The following is a 25562-nucleotide window of genomic DNA, read 5'->3' on the forward strand; positions in this document are numbered from 1 at the left end:
CTAATATGTCCAAGCTTTCAACCAAGAGGCAAAACGCTTTAGAGCTTGATCTGAGGATAGCTTTAACATCGGAAATATATTGGATATTGGTACATCTCACCGGCTCTTTGCTCCCCTGCCTTTAAAAATCGATTATAAAATTTGTTCTTTATTTATTTGTTCTTCTTTATTTAAGTTTTTTAAGCCCTTTATGTACCAAGGAAGCTTGTATGACCTTCGTACCCTAACAGGTGCTTTATTGTCAATAATATTGAACAGAGCTATCAAAAAATCAATTAGCACAGAACGGCACAGAATTTTAAATTACTTGGTTTCTTTTTTTATTTTTCTCTTAAAATAACTTACATATATACAGAATTGTTCGCCTTCCATGATGAGTCGGATGTGTTCCTTTTGGTTGTGTTTAATGAGATTGTTTTATCTCAAAAATTATCACGAAAAAAAAGAAAAAGGGTGGCTGTCTAAATTTGAGCCCTCTTCCCTATTATCTTATACTAGACTGTCAATTCCATTTTTTTTTCATTTGTATATGTAATCTATTCCAAATGTGTGGGATTGGGGGCAAATAAAGAAAGCCCTCCGATAGAAAGGCGGCGGGAATCGGGGAAAGTTAACGGCGAGAGCAGAGGAGCGAAGGATTAACGGCAGGAAGCGAGATTGGCAAGGATTAACGCGCGCCTCAGGCACTATATAAGGAGGGCCCTAGGAGCATATCGGGACCGAGTCTTCTAGGGAAGCTGGAAGACTTGAGTGAAAGACCCCCCGTGGTTAAGTCTGACATTCAAGCGGGAAAGTTTCCTTGGAGGAATTAGGAGTATAGGCTGAATAACCACCTATGGGTAAGCCCGACAGTCTCAAGTGCGGCATTTAAAGCGAGTGCGCAAGGGTCTGCGATCAGTAGCATAAGGACCCCCTATGGGTAAGTCCGGCGGCGGTACGCGAATCAGCCAAGGAGCAGAAGTCAAGGAGCAAGTGGGAAAATGATCAAGGATCCGCGGCGGAACTGAAGCCCAAGGGTAAAACAAGTCGGGTTGGGTTATTCCCGAACACGACAGGTATGGTATCCTGGTGTCATAGCGATAGCGACGGATCGGCCTGGCGTACGCCTTGTCGATTCCTGACCGTTAAGACCAGGTGTGATCCTGTAAAGCGAGGGTTAGCCAGCTCGGGAACTCAAGCCCAACAGTGAAACCAAGCAGGGACACCCCGGGAAAGTCAAGAGAATTCTGATCCAGATGCTGGGGCGTATCACTTGGATTTAAAGGAGACGCGACGCCAAAACCTCTGGTCTGCCATAGATCCTGTGGAGCGTATGCACGCAGGTGCTTGGAGGCGAGTGACGAACGCGACCGGGGGTGTGTCCTGCGGGGAAGGTAGGCCCTTCGGGCCCTGATCCGGCCGCCAGGCACCGAGAAGCGCATCCTGCCCGGCGTATGCCTGAAAGGTGAGCCTATCGGTCTGCTAACACGGATTAGGTGCCGGCCACGTCGAAAGGGCATTCCCAGTGAGCCAAGGATACCGAAGGTCTACGGCACTCGCAAAGGAGAAGCAGCGACAGGATCAGCGAAGGAAGCAGCAAGAAGAGCGGCGACGACGAGGGAGCAGCGGCGTCAGAAGAGCAGCGACGACGAGGGACAGCGACGGCACAGGCCCCACAGCTGGAGCACGTGAGTCCAAAAGGAGGGAACCGTGAACCGTTTCGGCGCCAGGCACCAAGACCACACGTCCTGCTGGGCGCAAGCTTTGCGAGGACGTGTATATTGGCACCAACCCGGAGCGGGGATTGGGGATCGACGGGAGGACGAGCGGTCGGTCGGCTGAGCCAAGCAGCCGGTGAGATTCACCCTTTTGTAACTTTATCGAAAATAAAGGGGATATTTATAAAACGAAGCACACTGTGTTATTTCTGGGCCCGGGCAATCACGTCGAATATATAAATTCGGTGGAACGTTCCCCACTACTCTGTGAGCTAGCCGCGGCATTTGTTACGAACAAATATTAGCAAAAACAGTTCGTTACAATATTATAAAATATTAAATATATCTCAACTGTCTGATTAGCCTTTTTGTTAATCAGGTTACTCCGTCACTCCATCCCCTTAAAACGAACGGAAAGAATACGAATTTTGTTGTTGTTATCACTTTGTTGTTTCACTTTAACCCCTCATCTGTGATAAATTAAGACAAAGACAAAGAATGTGCTTCCTTTGCTGCACACCGACTCTGAAAGTTTAGTATGTATGATTCCAAAATAATTTTTTTTTTTACTGTTAATCATCTCCTTTGAGACTATAAAAGATGAACGATGCGTGGGATTCTCAATCCAATATCTCGATTTTTCCATCCCCTCCATGGTCAAACTCCAAGGGATTTCACCTGTAAGACAAATATTTAGTTCGCGGATTGCCCCTAATAATTGGCTACTCGGCTTATATCTAAGCCAAAAGATATTCCATTTAATAGAGGAACACTTTAGACTACACTAAATCTAAATATTTCTACTAGAGAATCATGTTACCCTTGAAAAGACATTTGCCATTGCCAATGTGTAAGATGATCTGTTTACCCCGCAGGAAAGTACGTGAGTGCCCTCATAGATCTCGCTCCGGAGTTTAACATGGAATCGGACATCGATTACACTACGAGCGCCCTGGAAGAAGTACTCGTTGCGGCAGCGAAAATCTCTACTACTCAAGGGAAAAAAGTAGACCTAAACAAACACCACAAATCTAATCAGCAAATTGAACAGCTCGTGCGAGAAAAGAGAAAGTCGTGATTGGCAAAACAGCAGATTGTTGATCCGTGGCTCAAGGACCCCCTGTGGGTAAGTTTGGCGGCTGTACGCGAGTCATACCGCAAGGATAAATCAAGGAGCAAGTGGGGAAAGAATCAAGGATTCGCGGCAGAACTGAAGCCAAAGGCTAAATCGAGTCGGGTTGGTGTATTCCCGGACACGACAGGTATCCTGGTGTCATAGAAATAGCGACGGATCGGTCTGGCGTACGCCTTATCGATTTCTGACCGTTACGACCAGGTGTGATCCTGTAAAGCGAGGCGTGACCTGCTCGGGAACTCAAGTTCGCTTATAAAACCAAACAGGGACACCGCGGTCAAGTCAAGAGACGCCTGATCTAGGCTCGCTGAGGCGTACACGCGGCGATCACCTGCAGTAAAGGTGGCGCGACGCCAAACCTCTTAGCCTTAGATCCTGCGGAGCGAAAGCACGCAGGTGTTTGGACAACAATGGGAGCGGATCAACGGCGACATCAACAACAAGAGCGGCAACGGGAGCAGCGACAGCGGCAGGAGAGGAGCAGCATAGGCCTTGCAGCTGGAGCCCGTGAGTCCAAACGGAGGGAACCGCGAGCCGAACCGGCGCTAGGCACCATGACCATACGTCCGGCTGAGCGAAAGCTTCCGGGGAGCTTGTATATTGGCACCAACCCAAAACGGTGACCGAGGAGCGACGGGAGCGAGTGGTCGATGGCGGAGCCGAGCAGCAGCATTCGGAGTCAGCGAGGATCCGGCGGAGGAGTCAACTCCGGTGAGATTCACCCTTAAACCCATTGTAAACAAGCTAGAAACGAAAAGGGATATTGTTAAACGAAGCACTCGGTGTTATTTCTGGATTTGGGCAGTCACGTCGTATATATAAATTCGGTGGAACGACCCACAAATTTTGTGAGCTAGCCGCGGCACTTGTTGCAAGCGCAAAACAAGCAAAACAGTCCGTAACAAGATTTATGTTTCGTATCTGATTCGGATGAAATCAGCTGCTTCATTTAACCCCCACAATATTTTTACCACCCCATACTTGGGAGTTTTGAAAAGTCTTCCTTCGTGGCAAATAAAATTGGCTTTTTCCGTAAGGCTGAGTTTCATAACTCGATAAATTAATTAATATGTCTAAGAATAGTAATTGTAACCACTGTATAAGAGTGTACGGCGACAAGCGCCACGTTGTCGCGTAGCGACACAAATAAGTAGCGACTGATGAAACCTGATGAAAATAATTAGAAGCATGCAGACTCCAAGAACGCCGAACTCCGAAGGAAAAACGTCAAACATTTCTCTGCCAAAATTCAACCCTGGCATTGCTGGAGCTGAACCCTCATCTTGGTGTACCACGGTGGACCTCATCTTTGCTGACAACGTTTTCCAAAGCAGCAATCTGATAGTAGCCCTAAGTAAGGCTATAGAAGACCCGCATTACACTGCCTTTCAAAAATATGCTTCGCCGAAATTACTTGGGCGCAGTTCAAGGAACTGTTCGTGCAACGTTTCGTTGGAATTGAAACTGCTGGTGGTATGATTTTGAACATGTTAAACGGTCGCCCAAAACCAGAAGAAGGCTTCGCTGAATAAGGCAGTCGTTTTGTTTAACACTTATGTAAAAATGGAAAGCGAAGGAGTTGGAAGAAATAGCTGTGTCTGTAACATAAGCTCACATGGCACATGGACAGCAGGATGACGCGCTGGGTTTTCACGACTTATGAAAACAACTCGCAATGATAATTACAGGCACACTCATTCACGAAGCGCGGCAGGGAAGACGATGCAACTGGACCGCAAGAAGTTCACATTTCCATAGGTGATGGAATGCAATTACTGTGGAAAAGCGGGGCATAAATATGCCGAATATCGTGCTTGTTTGAAGAAGGGCCACAGTAAGGGAACCACCTACAAAGGATCGATGTGGCGTAAAATGCTTCAAATGCGACGAAATTGGACATTTTGCAAATGCATGTCAAAAAGGGCATTCAGGAGGAAACGAAGAAAGTTATGAGAAGCGTGTCGACATCTGGTATAATAAGCGCATCCGGTGAGTCAATTCTATTTTGTTTTGATTCTGGCGCAGGATCTTCGCTGGTGAAGGAGAACATCGCCGATAAATTCAAAGAAAAGGAATAAATAATGTTGTAAATCATTATAAACACAAAACAAATTCTATGTAATATAAATAATGAACAATATTGCATTGAAATTTTTTAACATTTAATCTTAGACAAGTATTAGAAATACGATGTTTTGGTCGGTCGTGAAATTCTTAAATTTCAAATTTTCAAAAAAAATAGGGTAGATATAGTGACTTTTACAGATTATGAAAATATTGTCAATTCTGATACTGGTTTAGACGAGTCTGATAAATAGGCCCTAACAAACATCTTAAAATGCTACTCTGACTCGGTTTATCATCGGGACACCAAAAACTCCAGTCTCGGCAGGGCGATTGGAAATAAAGTTAATAGATACACAAAAGACGATGCAACTACGTCCCTATAGGCTTGGCGAGGAAGAAAAAAAACGTTTGTGGAATTTGTGGAACAAATTCCAGTACACAAAAATTCAATTGAGCGAACGGCTATTGTGTCGCCAAAGGTATGAGTCAGTACGAGTTTTGGGCCATGCCTTTTGGCTTGAAAAATTCACCTTCTGTCTTTCAGGGGGTCATTATAAAAGCACTAGGACCTATGACATATACATGTGCTGTCGGTTATTTCAAAGAAGTATTAGTTATTGCCGAAACTAGAGAAGAAGCGTAATAACGGTTGCGTATTGTACTAAAAACATTGAGTAAGGCGGGACTTTCATTTATCTTAACTACCTACCTTGGTTTTGGATTAAGTAACGGTTCTCCTTTAGACCGAACACGTAAAGTAAAAGCAGTGAATTTACCCCCACCACATCTGTGACTCAATTAAGACAATTCATAGGACTGGCGTCATAATTCTGACAGTTTGTTTCAAAATTCTCGGAGACGCTTAAGCCTTTCTATCAACTCACTTTGAAAACAAACAAAGATTTTTTCTGGGGACAGCAACATGAGCTCCAGTGATGACTATATTCGACCCGCATTATGCTATAGAATTGCATGCAGATGGAAGTTCAATAGGCTATGGGGCAAAAGATAAAAAACTTGATGAAGATGAAAAAGTCCATTGTTATTTTCACGATGATTAACAGAATCGAAAGCTTTGCTCCTTTGCGAATCAAGGTAAACTACATCGGTTTGCATTCGTTTTAGATAACCCTTGTGGACGATCGAAATGAATTCTATCAGATTGGTTGTTGTAGAACGATGCCTGGAGGAGGAAATTTTGCAATGATGTTGCAGTTGCAATGTAACCAATTTCTCCAGCAGCTTGGGAATAGCAGAAAGCTTAGAAATACCGCAGTAGTTATCTATAAGTATTTCAGAACCTTTCTTATGAAGTGGAATAATAAAATATTCATTCCATCTCTTAGGAAGGCATGAAAGGTCCAGAGATAAATTGAATACGATGGTAAGAGGGTAGCATAGGATATCGGAGCAGTACCTAAGAATACAGCTCGGGACGTTATCAGGACCAGCAGAAAAAGAGATATCCAAGGTTGAAAGAGCATTAGAAACATCAAGATGATTAAATTTAGACAAGTAAATATTGTTTATATACGGAATTTTATAAGGGTATGTAGAATTTAAATTATAAGAATCGGACGAATAAGTTGATTGAAAAAATGAAGCAAAGAGATTAGCAATACCTTGTTCTGAGGAATCAGAAATATTTTTATAAGTTAGGGAAGGAGGAAAAAGACTGGATTTACGTTTCATATTGACAAACGAATAGAAGGAGCTCGGATCATTTCGGAAGTTTGCCTTACAATTCACGATGTAACGCTTATAAAGCAATACCTTGTTCTGAGGAATCAGAAATATTTTTATAAGTTAGGGAAGGAGGAAAAAGACTGGATTTACGTTTCATATTGACAAACGAATAGAAGGAGCTCGGATCATTTCGGAAGTTTGCCTTACAATTCACGATGTAACGCTTATAAAGCAATACCTTGTTCTGAGGAATCAGAAATATTTTTATAAGTTAGGGAAGGAGGAAAAAGACTGGATTTACGTTTCATATTGACAAACGAATAGAAGGAGCTCGGATCATTTCGGAAGTTTGCCTTACAATTCACGATGTAACGCTTATAAAGTTGATTATTAAGAATAATAAACTGGTTGCGAATGTAAAGAAAGTTTGTCTGATGAAACTAAGATCCAGACTTAAGAAACATTTTGTAAGCTCTAGATTTCCTGTTCTTAAGACGAGATAGGTGTTTATTAAACCATGGCGGTTTAGTTGATGAAGACGATGAAACTACAGGAACAAATTTGTCCAAGGCATCGTGGATTACATTATAAAAAGAATCAGTAGCAGCATCAATAGAGTTATAAGATGAAAGATATTCCCAGTCAAATCCAGCTAAATGATTGCGAAGAGCATTATAATCCGTTTTTCGGAAACATTTGTTACGATACTGAGTCTTATAGTTAGCATGTATATTAGGGACATCAATTAATACCGAAACCAATAGTGTAGGATGGTGTACGTCCTCAGGAAGCGATAGTGGTGAAGAGATCTAGTGGTGAAGAGGTCTACAGATCTGCTAAGTATATTAAGGATGGGGTTAATTTGGAAAAGAGCAATTTCAATTAATGCATCAATAAAGTCGTTTTGACAACTGGCATGCAAGGAATTGTCATCTTCACACGGGATCCAGGAGATTTTGGGAAGGTTGAAATCACCCATAATTAGGACAAAATCAGAGTCACTGACTAATGATAGAACGAACTTAATAGCCTCGAGGTGGTGTAAATATGCAGTATCCTCAACCGATGGAGGTATATAGGAACAGGTCATGAAAATATGAGTCGGTCCAATAGCTATTTTTAAAGCGATAAGCTCGATTCCAAACTGATTCGAGAAAGAGATTAGTTCAGCTGAGAATTTATTATTAAAAGCAATGAGGACACCACCACCGAAAGATGGTCTATCCATTCGAAACACAGTGTACTTTCGAACAAAAATTTCATAATCAGAGACAGAGGAATTAAGCCAGGTTTTAGTAAGTGCTATAGCATCAAAATCACAAGAAGCACTCTTAGTAAAAAATTGGCTCAATTTACCCAGAATACTTCGAACGTTTTGGTAGCAGCAAGAAAATACGTTATTACTCAGTTTTTTGGAGCTGAATCGACATAGTTGGGATTCAGAGGATCTTTGGCTTAAAATTCATGAATAATACTGTGCTCAGGCCAGGCTGACGGATCAAGTGCTTTTTCAAAGTAGGATTAAGGAATTACAATTTTGAAAGAGGATATACTACGCTTATGTTTAAAATTAAACTTAAAGACCGCTAATTCATTAGGAGCTACCTTAAGATGGTTTAAGAGGTGACTCCTGACATCATCCACAGTGGCGTCCGGCATGAGGCGGGATACAAATAAAGCTTTACGAGGTGCAACAGCTCTAAGTGAAAGCCCAGAGGATCTTAACACAGGCGCCATACCAGTGAGAGGCCTATGAGACGGTGCCACGGGAACCTGCAGGTTTTCCAACGATGGAGGATCCAAGACAATAGGTGGACCAAGACTCCTTGACGATTCCATTCGCTGACTTGGTGAATGGATCACTTCCACAGGCACAACAGTAGGCGATGAAGTATTAGGCGTTAAAAAAGTATCTGAATGAATCTCATGAGAGGCAGGAGTACCCAATAAAGTGACCCCCATCGGGTTGTTGTTTGGAATTTTTCTCCTTGGAGATTCACTTAATAACTTGAGACCAAGGAATTGGATCTCAAGTGTAAGGAATTGCTTATTAAGTGCAGAAAATTGCTTACGGACATCTAAAAAGCCGTTTCTCGTCTGCTTCATGAAAGTCCGCATCTCAGACTCAATCTCTCTACAGGCAATACAAGACCATGTCAGACCAATATTCTTTGTGATAAGATCGCTTATCCGTCCATTGTGCCCACCACCAGCACATTTAATATGTGAGCAGTTGTTGCAAAGCCAGCAGGACAGATACGAGTCACCAGTGATGCATCCTCCAAACTCGCATTTCTTAGCAGTGCAAATTAGACTCATTATTGACTAAGATTTGTCCACTGTAGTGAGAGCGCGAAGAGATCAATTAGAAATTTGTGGTAGAGAGGCACGTTCGGATCAGGTACGTCGAAGAGAAGACGTCACAAAAGAGATACGCCGTGACGAATAACCGCTTGAGAGTAACAATGATGTAACCCGATTACTCGACCTGAGAATAGAACTCAGGAAGGGAATATATATATGAATATTCGAAGAGCGCGGCAGAAGTAATATTGAATAATAATATTGTTTTTAAGAAGTGAAAGGTTCAACTATGTAAGTCAAATATTCTCCGACGATGATACGCGAAAAGGGGAAACTCAAAGATATAGGTAATCAGATGAGAGCAGATGAGAGCAATCGCAAAAACACGTCGGGATACGGCAAAGTCAGACTAAAGACTCTATGACTATTTATTTAAGCTATTTAACCTCTGGTGAAATGAGTTATGTGGTATTGGCAAAAGAAGGGCGACAACGAGGGCGTGTGATTTATCAGGAAGGGCGTGTCGTAGATTGTTGTGCCCACGGTATGTGTGTGCCATAGGATGATTGGTTTGACCACTGCACAAACGTGTACGGCGACAAGCAGCAGCAGCAGAGGAAAAAGGTCTTACCGTAGTTTGTCGAATTACGGAAACTTCCAAAACTTTCATTACTAGGTTAGTAAAAGACCCGCTACGGAAAAGGACAGAGAATACATTTCACTTGATTGGTCTTATTTTCTGGAATGAACTAATATAAAAAGTGCCGTAGAGCAATTTTTAAATACTTTAAACATATTTTGAACTGATACGTCCGCTTCAAATAATCCTCCTTGATTTATCAGACCCAATAATTTGGGAACAATAATTTGGGCTTTAGTATCCCAACTTAAAACATATTAAAAACAGTCTTTTAATATTTAGATAGGTCGGTCAAACTTGTTATAGGAATTGTTTATATGTTTACTCATTATCTGAAGAAGTTTTATAACTTTAGGTGTCAGCACTAAGATGAAACTTAGATGGAAAAACACAACTAGCTCCTTTTAAAAATGTTCATTAGCACCTTATTCTAAGACAATTTTTAAGTTTTTCAAGTATATGGGCCAGGCCTCGACCGAGGGACATTCAACTCCTCATAAAGTCGACAATTTTTTTCGGATCGATTAAATATTTTAATACAATATCTTAAGATAAAATTTTTGTAGAGCATACCATTGGTCATAAATGGATAATAAAGCTTAGGTGGGTTTTTTTGGTTTTGTTAAGAGATTCTCAAAAAAAAAATAGTGACCTCTATTTAACCAAAGGCTTATATATACCGTTGGTTCCTTCAATATTGAAGTACGGGTCATTCGTCTGGAGTCCCCAATATGGGAAGTATTGGGAAAATATTGGAAATATATTTTCAAAATAATTACTTATTACTTACTCTCAGGGGACTAAACTGATCGAAATCTTAACCCACCATATATTCATAGGAGACTTTTCATCATAAATTTACCTCCTGACATATCGTCAGAATCTACTAAACGCTTACATTTTAACGGTCCTTATAAAAGGTCTTTAAATTGTAGTCCTCTGTTCCTTAGCCATTGTAGATTGACATATACCCAATGTATGGCCTCTACCGCATAATATCGTTCTACTCTCCTTTAAAATACAAAACCATATATTATATAACCATATTTATATTAATACGGATCTGTCTTTGGAAATCGAGCTGCTGCAGCGCAACTCGGTTGATTGGGATAGAAATGAACTGTAAATATACAGCTGGAATTGTACGAGAATAAAAAATAAATAAGAGTATTGCTGGACTGGAAAGTAATAGCTTTGAAGCCGTGTTCCACAAGAATCCAGGGTTAAGTTCCAAGCGAGATTGTATGGATGTCTGATGAGTTTGCTTCGATCTGTCGCTTTAAGCCCTTATTTCTCGTCTAATACTAGCAGGATGCCGAGATGCGTTTGAACATTATAGTTTTAAACATCAGCAGTGATTGCACCAGTGATTGTTCGAAGTACATATGATTGTGACCGCTGGATGATGACAATGTTGGATGCTACAGTGGAGATGCCTTTAGTGTCAGTTGAATTTGTATTTTGAATTTGTCTTAGTATTTTGAACGGCTCAAGATGGTCAGCAAAAGTGTGAACTGTATACCATGGGGAACTTCAGCTTCTATAGTGTAGTTGTCAGATATTTTTGTATTGTATCATTTCAATCTGGCGCTTGGAAAACGTCGGGGAATATCCCACTGCAGTATTCTCGATTTTCGAAGGCAATGCATATTTCGGCTGTCATTTGTTTTACTTACTCGATTGTGGCATAACTTTTGTGGAAGCCCAATTAATGTGCCAAGATAATATTTTTACCTCTAATAAATACTAATAAATACTCTAATAATAGTTAGGCGAAATAGAAGGCATTTCTGAAAATGTTTGGTCTGTAGGATGATGAAGTATTTTTCTCTCTTACCGGTTTTGGACATTAACCAATTGGAAGTGATAGCTTTTCTAGGTACTCGCGTTGTGCATATTAAACGTCTTTTTGATTATTTCGGATGCGATCTACTGGTTTGCAAGGCACTACGCAGGCGTTTCTTTTTCAGGAAAAGCGGTTCAGTGAAAAGGTTAGTTAATTTCAGATTTGGCAACTCATGTCTTCTTTGGTGTAGCAATGTGAAATGCAATCATATCAATCAAAATTTTGCCAGAAGTCTACGTCGCCTATGGGGACCTGCACTGCATAGAAAAAAATGGCAAACTACATGGGCAGACTCCAATAGGCCTTTCATAAATTGACTTCTATGTGAAAACGATAACTCTTTGTTTCCGAATTCTCACAATAATTTCACAGAATGGCAGTCAATTAATGCACTTTTTATAAATTAACCTCATTGTAAATACTCGAGACAGAATCTTCTCTTCTGACCTCATCTTCTCAAATGTAACTTGAAATGTAACATGTCACTTTCTTAGGATATCCACTACCCGAGGCATTAATTAACAGTCTTTATTGACTCTTCTCTAGAAACTTTTGGTCAAAATAGTCCAACACGCGTTCAATAAACCGGTTTCATTTGACTAAGACATTTCAAAATAGTCCAACACGCTTTCAATAAAACGATTTCATTGGACTAAGACATTTGCTCACGCACATGGACTGGCATTTTCCTTTCAGTTTAAGTAATATAGAAAGTGATTTGAAGCTTTTTATGAAATTGAAATGGAATCCGTAGAAAGTCCCATCATTCTAACTTAAAAAACACCAAAGTTATGCCGATCGTTCAGTTGTATGACAGCTATAGGATATAGTCGGCCGATCCCGGCCGTTCCGACTTATAACAAAAAAAGGATGTATGCAAAGTTTCAACTCGATAGCTTTAAAAATGAGAGACTAGTTTGTGTAGAAATAGACAGACGGACAGACGGACCTGCTCATATCGACTCAGGAGGTGATCCTTTTGCTGTGACGGTTGTCGTGCTGTTCAGGACGAAATTAGGTCATTCATGAGGCAGAAAAAAAGCGGTTTCAAGGAGTTGATTAGTGGTTTTCGAAATGACCAACTCTGTGCGCTTGATACACAGTTTAGTAGTCTTCAACTACTAAATGAGTCTCCAAAGCGTAAGAAATCCGCTTTTAGTGATGTGCTCGGGTCGAATAATCTTCAGCCTGCTCAGCCGACAACTATGCAGCCGCTTATATCTCTGGCCACCCCAAGAGCCGGACCTGAGAAAAATTCGGCTCCCGAATGTCTCGGAATCAATGAACAATTGTCCGATATGTCCTCAGTGGCATCGCTTCAAGTGATCCCAGACCCAATAATTGAAACTCCTGTAACAGTCACCAAACAGGGTAATAAACCAAACGGACCGCCGGTAAGCACTGATGCCGCAGTATTAGTTACGGCGGCACCAAAACCCTTGCAGGTGATCCCACCATCGAAACACATTTTTGTTTCCCGGCTTGCCCCTGATACTTCGGAGATTGATATCTCGGCTTACATCAAAGCCAAAGCAAAAGCCGACATAAAGGTGGTGGATATTACAAAATTCAAATATTCTTACACCAGGCACACGTCATCTTTCAAAATACGTGTGCCCTTGCAGATGTTCAAGACGATCTGTTCCGCCAGCTTTTGGCCAGAGAACATTTTCGTCCAAGAACATCAGCCAAGTACGGTGAAAAAAAAGATAACCAAACCTGTGGGTGTAAAACTTCCACATGTTAAGGCCACTGATCAACCTTCCACCTCATCTTCCTCAATCTCAAAAAACCAATGTCTTCATTAACACTTACCTATCAGAATACAAGAGGGTTACGTAGTAACCTTCCCAAACTGTATTCTGATAGTTCTTTTTTTGCATCCCACATTATTGTATTTACAAAAACTTGGTTAAAGCCGGAGATCTTAAGCTCCGAAGTTTTTCCTAGTAGGTACACCACATTTAGATGTGATAGAACTTTGCGAAGGGGAGGAGGAGTGCTCATTTCTGTAGACTCCAAATTCGTTACTGAAGAGGTAAAATCACAAGAGTTTGGTGACATTGAATTTCTTTGCATCAAAATCACTTTGTCCGATCAATCTTTGTATGTTACCTGTTCGTACATACCACATTCGTCCGAACCGCCAACATACTGGCAACATTTGTCCGCTATTCGTTTGGTTTTCGATCGTCTGTCTGATGGTGACCAGCTGATAGCTCTGGGTGACTTTAATATCCAGAACTTATGTGGTCAAATGTTGATAATTCACCGTCTTTACAGCTTAACTCCCACCACGACTTTCCTGTGGGCATGTTTGACATGTCACTCGGGAAAATTAACCACGTTAGAAATTCTTTAGGTCGGCTGCTGGACTTATGTTTCGTTTCTAATCCTGATGGAATTACTCTTTCCTGAACTTTGCCCCTTTCTGACCCTGAGGATCCATAACATCACACTCTTGAGCTTTCAATTGAAAACAACTCCTTAATTGACCTTAAGTCTACACTTAAATCTCATAAAGTTCGTTTCTTTCGTAAGGCTGACTTTATGAAATTAAATAAGTTAATTTCGGAATTTGATTGGTCTGATTTACTGGCATGCGAGGATATAAACATCGCATTACAAAAATTTTATTTAACTTTAAACTCATTTTTCGACGCTTGTGTGCCGTGGAAATATCCGTCCGCTTCAACGAATCCGCCTAGGTATACGAGGCATCTCATAAATTTAAAGAATAGTATGAGTAGACTTTTAAACAAACATAGATTATCGGGCTGTACAGTTAGCTATTCAAGATACTTAGTGGCTCGGTCCAATTTCACCGTGCATAACGCAGAATGTTATAGGAGTTATATTCGCCGCTGCAGGATTCAGTTTACTCAGAATCCGAAGCAGTTTTATAACTTTGTAAACACTAAGCGTAAACATGTATCTTTTCCCCCACTGCTTACGTTTGAGAACTCTTATGCGAACACCGATCAGGCAATGGCCGATCTCTTTGCACAGTTTTTTCAAACTACCTATTCACCTAGCAGAAGTTTAGCTCAGCCTTACACTTTTAATATCCAATCAGCCAACCTTATATTTTGCCCATCTTTCGATCAAAGTGGTGTGTTATCGGATCTTCTTAAGGTTAAGCCCGTGTATTCGCCAGGCCCTGATGGAGTACCAGGCTGTGTTCTGAAGTACTGCGCCGAGGCACTGTGCAAACCGCTTGTTAAACTCTTTAATCTATCGCTGGAAACTTCGATCTTAGCATCTCTAAATTGTCAGCAATTCCAAAGCTTTTTAAAAAACTTATCACTCCACATTTGCAACACCTATGTAGTTCAATAATAACTCCGTGCCAGCATGGCTTCATGAAGCGCCGCTCCACCACTACCAACTTATTGGAGCTAACGTCTTTTATCACGGATGGCTTCCGGAATGGCTTACAAACAGACGTCATATACACTGACTTCAGTAAAGCATTTGACTCTGTTAACCATTCGCTTCTTATAAGTAAACTCAGTCTTTTGGGATTCCCAACTGATCTTCTTATGTGGATTTCGAGCTACTTATCAGGGAGAACCCAACGTGTTTTCTTTAAAGATGTTACCTCGCGTTTAGTCCGCGCCACATCGGGGGTGCCCCAAGGAAGCCATCTTGGACCCCTACTTTTTACTCTGTTTATTAACGACTTGCCCCTTGCCTTAACTAATTCACTTGTACTTATGTACGCTGATGATGTTAAGCTATGCCTTCAGTATAAATTCACTAGCGCCCAGTATAGGCTTCAATCTGATTTGGATAAACTTCAAAATTGCTGTTTAGCAAAGAACCTAAAGCTTAATGGATCGAAATGTAAACTTATGTCTTTTTACCGATCTAGTCCTCACCAGGCTATGTACTTTCTCTATGGGAACGTACATGGGCCTTAGAACGATTAACTCAGATTAACGATCTAGGTGTCCTATTAGATTTGAAACTTAAATTTACAGACCATGTATCTACCATGGTTAATAAAGCTATGGGTGTGCTTGGTTTTATTAAAAGATGGTCAAAAGAATTTAATGACCCGTACATAACTAAAACGTTATATACATCACTGGTCCGTCCGATTCTTGAGTATGGATCGTGTATCTGGAGTCCTCAATATGGAGTACACCAAGATCACATTGAATCTGTACAAAAAAACTTCCTTACTTTTGCTCTTAGGGGACTTAATTGGGATGCAAATCTTTACCTCCCCTCTTATCATAGTAGACTTTTACTAATCAACTTACCATCATTAACAAATCGTAGAACGATGCTGGGTGTCATATTTCTTTTTAATCTTATTTATGGAAATATAGACAGCCAGCATTTACTAACACGCTTAAATTTTAACATTCCTAGTAGAAGGACCAGAAACTTTCGTCCTCTACTCCTCAGCCATTGTAGTTCGACATATGCCCAACACGATCCGTTCAGGGTATTATGTTCGGACTACAATGGTCTCCACCACATCTTGTCACTTTGCTCTACTAACAATCTTAAATCGCTTATATTAACTGCCTTATCTGTGCAACACTCTTCCTCGTAATATCTTTCTCCTAATCCTCGCTTATCTATCTCGAATCTATTCCCGCGATTCGAGCCGTACGTTACGCGGCAGCGTCCCTCGGTCGGTTGGACGGGAGGTGGGCTGTACGTATGCAGTGGGAACCGCGCAAAAAAAAATATAAATGAACGATCGGAAATGGAGCAACCTTAACTGCAAGGCTATATCAACTTCGTCTCCTCCTGAAGTTAGCTTTTCTTTCTTGTTGATAGTATTTCCTCCTCTTGAATTGATTATGACCAATGGCTCTTGCTAATCTGTAGGCATCGTTCCTCCTATCCACATACGCTGCTGATATTAATTACTTATCTTCCATATACCCGTACCAAGCTGCATACTAAAGTATTGCCCCTTAGTACAACTAACTTTTCTCTTCAATTGATATGTTGATGCCATGGGGTGGAATAGACAAAGTCAGTTATTACAATGATCCAGAAGACAGGTCAAGACAGCTCTCAGTGTCATTCGTATTGGCACATAAGCATCCTTCGGTGTTTATCAAAGCTATTTGAATAACAAAACAGGTCGAACCGCCTAGCATCTGAAATTCCCACGGCTTTTGAAGAAAGGTGTACCCCATGAATGTATTCGGGGTCGGATCCTAAATATTCTTCACACGTAGGACATCTCTATACGCCGCAAGGCACTAAACCTAAAATGCTATTGCGACAATTTCCATTTTTATTTTCGTCCCCGATTTCAACTGCTCCATAACCTTTAGGCTTCCCTGAAATAAAGTCCAGAAAAAACATAGGTTCCATCACCCACAGTTTCCACGGTACACCTAAGAGAAGAAATTGATCAAATATTACCATATATTGAATTATATAAACCGTTTTACATGGTTGATCATCATTGTTCTTTTAGTACATTTCATTTTTTAAATGTATGTATACCAATTAAATTAAACAAGAAAGGAAAGCTAACTTCGGGCGTAGCCAAAGTTGATATACCCATGCAGTTAAGCACATATTGTACATTATATATATATCGTATATAGTCGGCCGATCCTTATGAAATTTGAAAGATCGGATTAGACCCAAAATGGAATCCGTAGAAAGTCTCATCATTCTAGCTTAAAAAACAACAAAGTTATGCCAATTCCGTTCGTTCTAAGACAGATATAGGATATAGTCGATTATTATGAAATATTGTACATAAGATATTTTGGCCGAATATAACATGTGGAAAGTCTCAATTTAAAAAAATTCGTTATATGGCAGCTAAACGACGTTTATACTACCTGCAAACAAAAGAAGAATGGGTGTCCAGTTTTAACTCTTAAGTTAGCTTTAAAACTGAGAGACTAGTTTTCATATAAACAGACAGACAGACGGCGGACATGCTCACATCGACTCAGGAGGTGATTCTGATCAAGAGTATTTATACTTTTGAGGGTCGGAGATGTCTCCTTCACTGCGTTGCACACTTTTGATCAAAATTATAATACCCTCTGCAAGGGTATAAAAATGGCATCTAGCAGCTACCATATCTTTGGAATACTCATCCAAAGTTGAAATCTCCGATTTTCTATTTTTATTTTTGTGCTTCTATGATTTTTCTCCAAACATTTTCCTATCGAAGATTTCTTGATCCTGGTTGAAATCAGTAGATCATGCCATGTTTTAATTTTGGATTTAAGGAAAAGATTTTTTGCTGTCGGACTGTGTTATCAATCTCTCTATCAGCCCATCAATGTCCCACAACAGAAACATCGAATTTTAAAGAAAACCTGATTGAATAGTAAAACTATCAAACAAGCACATTAAAATCAACCAACTAAAAAGTAAACACAAAAGTAACTTGGCAACATGTCCACCCACAACAGGGGTGAGCACTCACTCACTCTTCTACTTGAATATAAATTTTTACTCTACAAATCTTGTTGTGCAGCAACAGAACAATAGTTCATCGTGTAAAATCAAAGTTCCAAGGAAATAGAAATGGAGCCCCCATTAATACATCGGTCTAAATAACTCAAACAGTCTGAGCAACCTAATTGTAACCCTGTAAATGAAGAAATTGACCAGAGAGTAGTCAAATCAAAGCCAGCCAATAAACACATCCAAACCAGACTGCTAGACACTTAGGGGGGGGGAATTGTTTTTTGGGGGAATTGTAATATATCCAGTTTCTGCGGGATACACAGTTAGCCTTCCACATTCCTATTCCAATATCCGGCATAAATTTTTTTTATTTTTAGGACGAGAGCATCTAAGTTAAGATGTTTTGAATCAGGCTTTGCATGGTATGGTTCGTCGAGATCTAGTTTAAGTGCACTGGCATACACACTTTCTGCTGGGTTTGGAAGACTTAATGAAAGGCTTCGAATTGACAATGAACTAGGAGTGGTAGGGTGAAGGACGCCCCGTGGGTAAGTTCAATAATCTTACGGTCAAGTGCGAGAATAAAATCATGTGCGAAAGATTCCGTGATCCTTGGCGCAAAGAGCCTTAGAGTCGAGCAAAGGATCCCTGGTCCGTGGCGCAACTGAAGCCCAGGGTAAACGACTTGGGTAACCCCAAACCGGCACCAGGCACCAATACCACATAACCTGAGAGGCGTGTTCTTGGGGGGATGGTTCTATTGGCGACCAACCCGGAACGATGACAGGTGAACGGCGAGAATATAGAGATATCTATATTATTTGTGGCCTATAAATAACACAGCTCCACAAAAAAAAAAAAAAAAAAAAATTCAGAGATCAGACCATACCTCCTATATGGATTTGGGGTCGCTGAATCCGAATCCGTGGTCAGTTGGTCGCCATCACGTCAGGTTTTCGAGAAAATAACGGTTGAATAGTCGAAAAACGCCGTTTTTGGCCATTTTCGAAAAATCGTACCGCAAAATTCTGATGTGTTACAAACCTAATTCAAAATGGAAATGAAAGGCTGATTTGTGATCTTTAAAACGAGCTCCATGCCAAATTTTTCGCATGCACCGTTAGGACAGGGGGTGCGTTTATATGTAGGCATCTTAGCAAAAAATGTATGCCGAACACAAAAATTTCAAAATTCAGCATATTCAAATAAAACATGGTACCCGGGGGTTTTTGGGGTCGCTGAATTCGAATCTGAGGTCAGTTTGACGCCATCACGTCAAGTTTCTTCATCCTATCCTAACGGTGCATGCGAAAAATTTGGCATGGAGCTCGTTTTAAAGATCACAAATCAGCCTTTCATTTCCATTTTGAATTAGGTTCGTAACACATCAGAATTTTGCGGTACGATTTTTCGAAAATGGCCAAAAACGGCGTTTTTCGACTATTCAACCGTTATTTTCTCGAAAACCTGACGTGATGGCGACCAACTGACCACGGATTCGGATTCAGCGACCCCAAATCCATATAGGAGGTATGGTCTGATCTCTGAATTTTTTTTTTTTTTTTTTTGTGGAGCTGTGTAATAATTCACGAAATATAATCAATACCAAATCGTTATCAAATTTGTCTTTGCCATAGCTAACAATTATTCCTCAGAGACCTGAAATAACCATGCTGACGTAAATAACAGGCTTAAATGCAAAAAGTGAATGAGTATCTACAAAGAACTTGCACGCAGATTATATGGCACTCGACATCGTATAATTTGATACTCAGAGAGAAGAAAGCACTAGGAAAGAAATACTACCGGAGTGCCTTAATTTCAGTCTTAAACTTAAAATTTTTCAACTTAGTTTTGGCGGAACGAAAAGAGCCATTAGAGAACTAAAACCAACCAAAAGCTCCCAGAGCTCCCAGAGCTCCCACTTACTTTTCTCTTTTCCACTGTGCTTTTTCCTGACGGGTTCTTTTAGCTGGGGCTCGCGTATACTGGTGCACCGATTGGAAAGTTTTTATTTTTAGATTTGGTACTGCCAAGCTTTGCATCAGCTTTGCAGATTCGCAACCAGCTCTCTGTGTTGGGGTGATCCTCTACAAGTACTTTTCTGCATGGAGCTTTTTAAAGTGTTACCAATTAAATGAACAAAACCTTGCATATTTTTCAAAAGTTTAAAATTGACTTTTGTAATCTCCATGCTTGCTTTTGCGTGGCTTTTCTTCTGTTTTTGCTGCTGTTACGCTGTTGCCTGTGTATCGATGGCTTCTTATCCGGGGTGGTCCTCATGACGCACGCTTCCCAGGCGTATTCCGGGCAGGCAGTCAAGTGTACGAAGGGGACACACCCCTTCACCCCAGGGGACCTGTGCATACGCGCCACCGAGCCTGGATCAGGAGTCTTCTGACTGGACCTTGGTGTCTTCGATCCTACGATCCCACCAAAAGCTTTGCAGGATCACGCCTTTACGTCGCGTTTAAGAAACGGTAAGGCGTACGCCGTCCAATTGCTTCGTGGCAAGGCTACCACGACTCGTTTACCCTGGGTTTATCTGAAAACCGTCTCCCTCTCAAGATCGGATGTGCGATCGGCAACCAATGACAGATGGATACATCCCCAACATCCAGTAGTGAATCAGAAGAGGTAACGCCCAGTTAAGTTACCAAATTACTCTATTGTTTTAAAGCGAAAGAATTGGGTATGAGGAAAGCCCAGAGTGCTCCCACTGCCCAAGAGCAGATGACCTAGGGCTCATTCTCTATAATTTTAGGAAGTATCGTGCCTGAGCCGATCTACTAATAATGTCGGCCGCACTCAACTGCAGCTATAAGAGATGCGCAAGCAGACCGAAGATAAGCAGTTGCTGCTATAAAGAAATATATAAGTATTTTCAGAAGACATTTTTTATATAAACTATAGAGAATCTGCTGCTGACTGTGGGGTATCATTTATCGGACGCTCACAGAAAATTTGTAAACTTCGTCAATATTTCGGCGGTTTGTCAGCTACAGGCCTTCTGTTGATAACAGTATGATATGTACCATTGAAGCTTGATGTTATCTTCAGGTGATGAAGTCATTCTTTATTTTATACTTCATCGTTATTTTAAGGATTTAAAAAAATAGGATGGACCATAGCGTGGCGACCTCAGTGATATTAAAATTAGCAATTTGTGTAGAAGTTACCTACTATTTTTGTTCGGTGCATAGCAACCGACCGAACTATGTATGAAGTCAACCGCAGTGACATCCAGATGATTAAGTAACCAAGAGGTAAGTGCTTAAAGGGCTGAAGTAAGCGGCTAGATATAAACTTCAACAGGGACTCCAAAATCGTCAAGTAATTTACAAGTTCTGTGTCAATTTCCTGACATTTAGAATTTTTTTCCCATAGTACATAATTTTACTGGTACATAACTTATATATATTTCTGATTTTTGATAACATTCTTACCTCCTTGCTCATCCAACATAACAATGCTTCGCATTCCAACTTCCGCACTCTAAATAGAAATACATGTGCATTTTGAAATCAATTCGTTAAAAATCTTAGGTGCATAAAGGTTATTATCATATTATATTTTGATAATTTATACATATTTTTAACGATAAAAAAACAGTTCAATAAATGAAAAATTTCCAATTTATATACATATATATATATATATATATATATATATATATATATACATATATATACATACATATATATGACTGTTTTGGGGTTTCTAGTTGATATTAAAACGTAGAACAATATAAAAAAACACGAAAAAAATGTTATAAGTATTTTGAATAAAAGTAAAAAAGGAAAGTTTACATAAAAACGGAGAGTTTTTTAAAACAAGGTGACTTTGTATTTTTACGGAAAAATATTTATTTATTTATCAATATTTATGCCACTGCCTTCAAAGTTATTTTCCTTAGTTATGATAAACTTATACCAACGATTTTCCAATCCCCAAGACTCTTTTCATAACTGTTTTTCGATAGATCCTTTCGAAGAACTTATCTTCCCGCGATTAGCCTTTATATGGGTACCCATAAAAGAAAAAGAGCAAGAAAAAGTCAAATCCTTCCCTTTTCCCGCAGAATACAAGTCGAAACTTAGGCTACCATTTAATTTAATGATGGATCAAAAATCAGAGGATCAAGAACAAACTAAACACAATTAATCCTATAAAAAACCTGCAGTACTCGTTGCACCGGCGACGCATAACTCAGTTTCTCCAAAATCATCACATTGACTTTATGGTGTTGTCAGAAACAATACATATATAAACAAAACTTTCACATTAGAGGCTATACGTTTTACGGAACACATTATCCAGAAGGCTCTTGTTGAAATCGACTTTTTAATAAAATATTTTAGATTTTGGGTACATATCTTAAAACCCAAACTATGAAGTTATAACTTTAAAAATCCACTATTGAGGCTATCTGCAAAAAATCTATCATTATAATAACACAGGCCGACAATTTCCAACTTTTTTTTTCCTCCACGCTTAATTTTACCTGCTCCATAACCTTTAGGCCCCCCTGAACCAAAGTTCAGAACAAACATAGGTTCTATCACCCACAGTTTCCGCGGTACACCTAAGAGAAGAAATTAATCAAATTTTACCATATATTGAATTATGTAGGCCGTGTAATGGCGATGACCATCATTGTTTCTAGTAAATATGATTTTTGAAATGTATGTGTACCAACTAAAATGAATAAATGGTATCTAGCAGTTACCATATCTTTGGAATATTCATCCAAAGATGAAATCTCAGATTTTCTACATTAATTTTTGGTGTTCTATGATTTTTTTCCAAACATTTTCCCATGGAAGATTTTTATTTTCTTATTAAAATCAGTAGATCATAACATGTTTTAATTTTGGATTTAAGGAAAAACACGAAATAATATTATTGAATTTATTATAGGTGGTTAAACAATATTTTCGTCAATTAAATTGGAGTTTTTAATCTCATATTTTCTTAAAGTCATGGCTATCTAAAACTGTTTCTATGTTCAAAACGTATCTATTGTAGGTTCAGCTGGTTTAGTAAAGTTTTAAAGAAATTGTAGATTGCCATGACTTGTAGAAAATATGAGATTAAAAACTCCAATTTAATTGACGAAAATATTGTTTAACCACCTATATTCAATTCAATAAAATTATTTCGAGTTTTTCCTTAAATCCAAAATTAAAACATGGTATAATCTACTGATTTCAATAAGAAAACAAAAAATCTTCCATAGAAAAATGTTTGGGAAAAAATCATAAAAGACCAAAAATTAATGTAGAAAATCTGAGATTTCAACTTTGGATGAGTATTCCAAAGATATGGTAACTGCTAGATACCATTTTTTAATTTTAGTTGGTACACATACATTTCAAAAATCATATTTACTAGAAACAATGATGGTCATCGCCATTACACGGCCTACATAATTCAATATATGGTAAAATTTGATCAATTTCTTCTCTTAGGTGTACCGCGGAAACTGTGGGTGATAGAACCTATGTTAGTTCTAGACTTTGGTTCAGGGGAGCTTAAAGGTTATGGAGCAGGTGAAATTATGCGTGGAGATTTTTTGCTGTTGGCCTGTGTAATTAAAAAAAGGAATAGATAAAACTAAACAATAATCATAGAAACTGTTAAGCCTGCTACCACACGTCTCAAAGCTTTTCAAGAATTGACTGCAATCTCGTAAAACACCATATAGCGACCTAACCCGGCACATATATTCACATTTGGCTTGATTCAAGGCACAATCGGGCAGATTAACCAAATATTATCTTCTTGAACCTGACATCCCCACGAATGAGTGTCTAACTACATCGAAGGTAACTGACAACAGCGCCATCCTGAGCCAATCGATATGCCCTACCTGAGCCACAGACAACTATCGGATCACTTAGTTTTAGTCGAGAGTTGGCTATTTGATTGGCATACCAAAATTATTTTTGAAAGTGTGGAAATAGAAAGTTCACTCTAAACAGACAATCACGCTAAACAACCCTCAGATCCTATAAGTTAGTGACATAACTTATCCGCGAGATTACCTAGATAGGCGCCCGATATGACACGAGAATATCGCACTACGCACCCAGTCTCTACGGGTTCATGAGATTTGCCGATATCCCTATTTTTATTGCGCTTGGACTACGTTTGAGTGTTTTTTTTTTAATAAAAAACAAGAAAGGAAAGCTATCTTCGGGCAGAGCCAAAGTTGATATACCCTTGCAGTTAGGTAGCAGCTTATATTATTATATATATAATATATCGGACCGTATATATTTCACCCTTATGAAAGTTTCAAATCAGTTTTCAACAAAAAATGTTGGTAACAGCCACAAGCATCTTTAAAAATAGCAAGGTTGGGGCTGTTTCCAAAATTTGTATTAGAAAATTGATTTGATGGTGAAATTTTTGTAAAGATTGGCCAACTATATTCGTTCCGATATATATACTAACATAAACTGTTACCTAACTGCAAGGGTATATCAACTTCGGCTCCTCTCGAAGTTAGGTTTCTCTTCTTTTTATACCCTTGCAGAGGGTATTATAATTTTGGTCAAAAGTGTGCAACGCAGTGAAGGAGACATCTCCGACCCTATAAAGTATATATATTCTTGATCAGGATCACCTCCTGAGTCGATATGAACATGTCCGTCTGTCCGTCTGTCCGTCTGTCCGTTTCTACGCAAACTAGTCTCTCAGTTTTAAAGCTATCGAGTTGAAACTTTGCACACACCCTTCTTTCCTTTGCAGGCAGTATATAAGTCGGAACGGCCGGGATCGGTCGACTATATCCTATAGCTGCCATATAACTGATTGATCAGAAATGCCATAACTTTGGTGTTTTTTAAGTTAGAGGGTTGGGACTTTCCACACATGTTATATTTGACCAAAAAATCTTGTGTGCAAAATTTCATAAGGATCGGCCGACTATATCCTATAGCTGTCATAGAACGATCGAAATTGGCATAACTTTGATGTTTTTTAAGTTAGAAAGATGGGATTTGGTACAGATTACTCTTTTGGCAAAATAAATCGATATGCCAAATTTCATAAGGATCGGCCAACTATATACGATCCGCTACATATCTAATAATATAAGATGCGTGGCGCCACCTAGCGGACTGCGACTGAACTGCAAGGGTATATAAACTTCGGCTCCGCTCGAAGTTAGCTTTCCTTTCTTGTTTACATTCACAATGCCTGCGCAATTTTAGACGCCTATGAGCTGGACACCTTTACAAAAAATATAGTTATCTTGCGGCATCTGAGAGTTACCACAGGGCATGATTGTCTGTTCAGCGTGAACGTTTTGAGTACACTTTTATTCGCTTGTTTTTATTCGCCAGTCATTCGGCAGTGCAGTAAACACTCGTTTGAGGAGATGTCGGTTGTGTAGAGTACTAAGCGGGTGGAACCAAGGGCATAACCTTAAAGAACTCCAGCTTCTATAGTGTAGTTATCAGATACTGTTGCATTGCATCTCACCGAAAACTTTATGTTTTCTTTACTTTATAGATAGGACCCTAGTGATTTATGCGTATACTCTGGCAGTGATTTTATGTATGGCAGGCTTTTGATTTTATACATAAGGCCGTCTAGCCATCCAGAGAAATATCGTACTGCAGTATTCTCAATTTTCAAAGACGTAATTCTGCTACTATACGTAAAATTGCTCGATTGTGCCATGACCGCGATTATGTGTACACTAATGTATGGTGTTATGCCTAATCGAATTAATTTATCGAAAAGTTTTTAGATACATGGTAACAA

The 25562-nt window shown here is 39.7% G+C and overlaps 1 protein-coding gene across 3 annotated transcripts in view; it reads right to left on the reverse strand.

The window, feature by feature from the left end:
* The window catches only part of LOC26515550 (synaptosomal-associated protein 25), a 174021-nt gene that overhangs the window by 84458 nt on the left and 64001 nt on the right, over positions 1 to 25562 (reverse strand). For 2 of the 3 annotated variants that reach the window (XM_032453888.2, XM_044715123.1), the window contains exon 4: positions 21233 to 21281. The exons of the other annotated variant lie outside the window; for it this stretch is intronic. In XM_032453888.2, the coding sequence (XP_032309779.1) occupies positions 21233 to 21281 (49 nt within the window). The remainder of the gene's footprint in view (positions 1 to 21232; positions 21282 to 25562) is intronic. 3 annotated transcript variants of the gene reach the window in all.

Source organism: Drosophila ananassae, chromosome 2R (assembly GCF_017639315.1).
Source record: "Drosophila ananassae strain 14024-0371.13 chromosome 2R, ASM1763931v2, whole genome shotgun sequence".
Taxonomy (NCBI): Eukaryota; Metazoa; Arthropoda; class Insecta; order Diptera; family Drosophilidae; genus Drosophila; species Drosophila ananassae.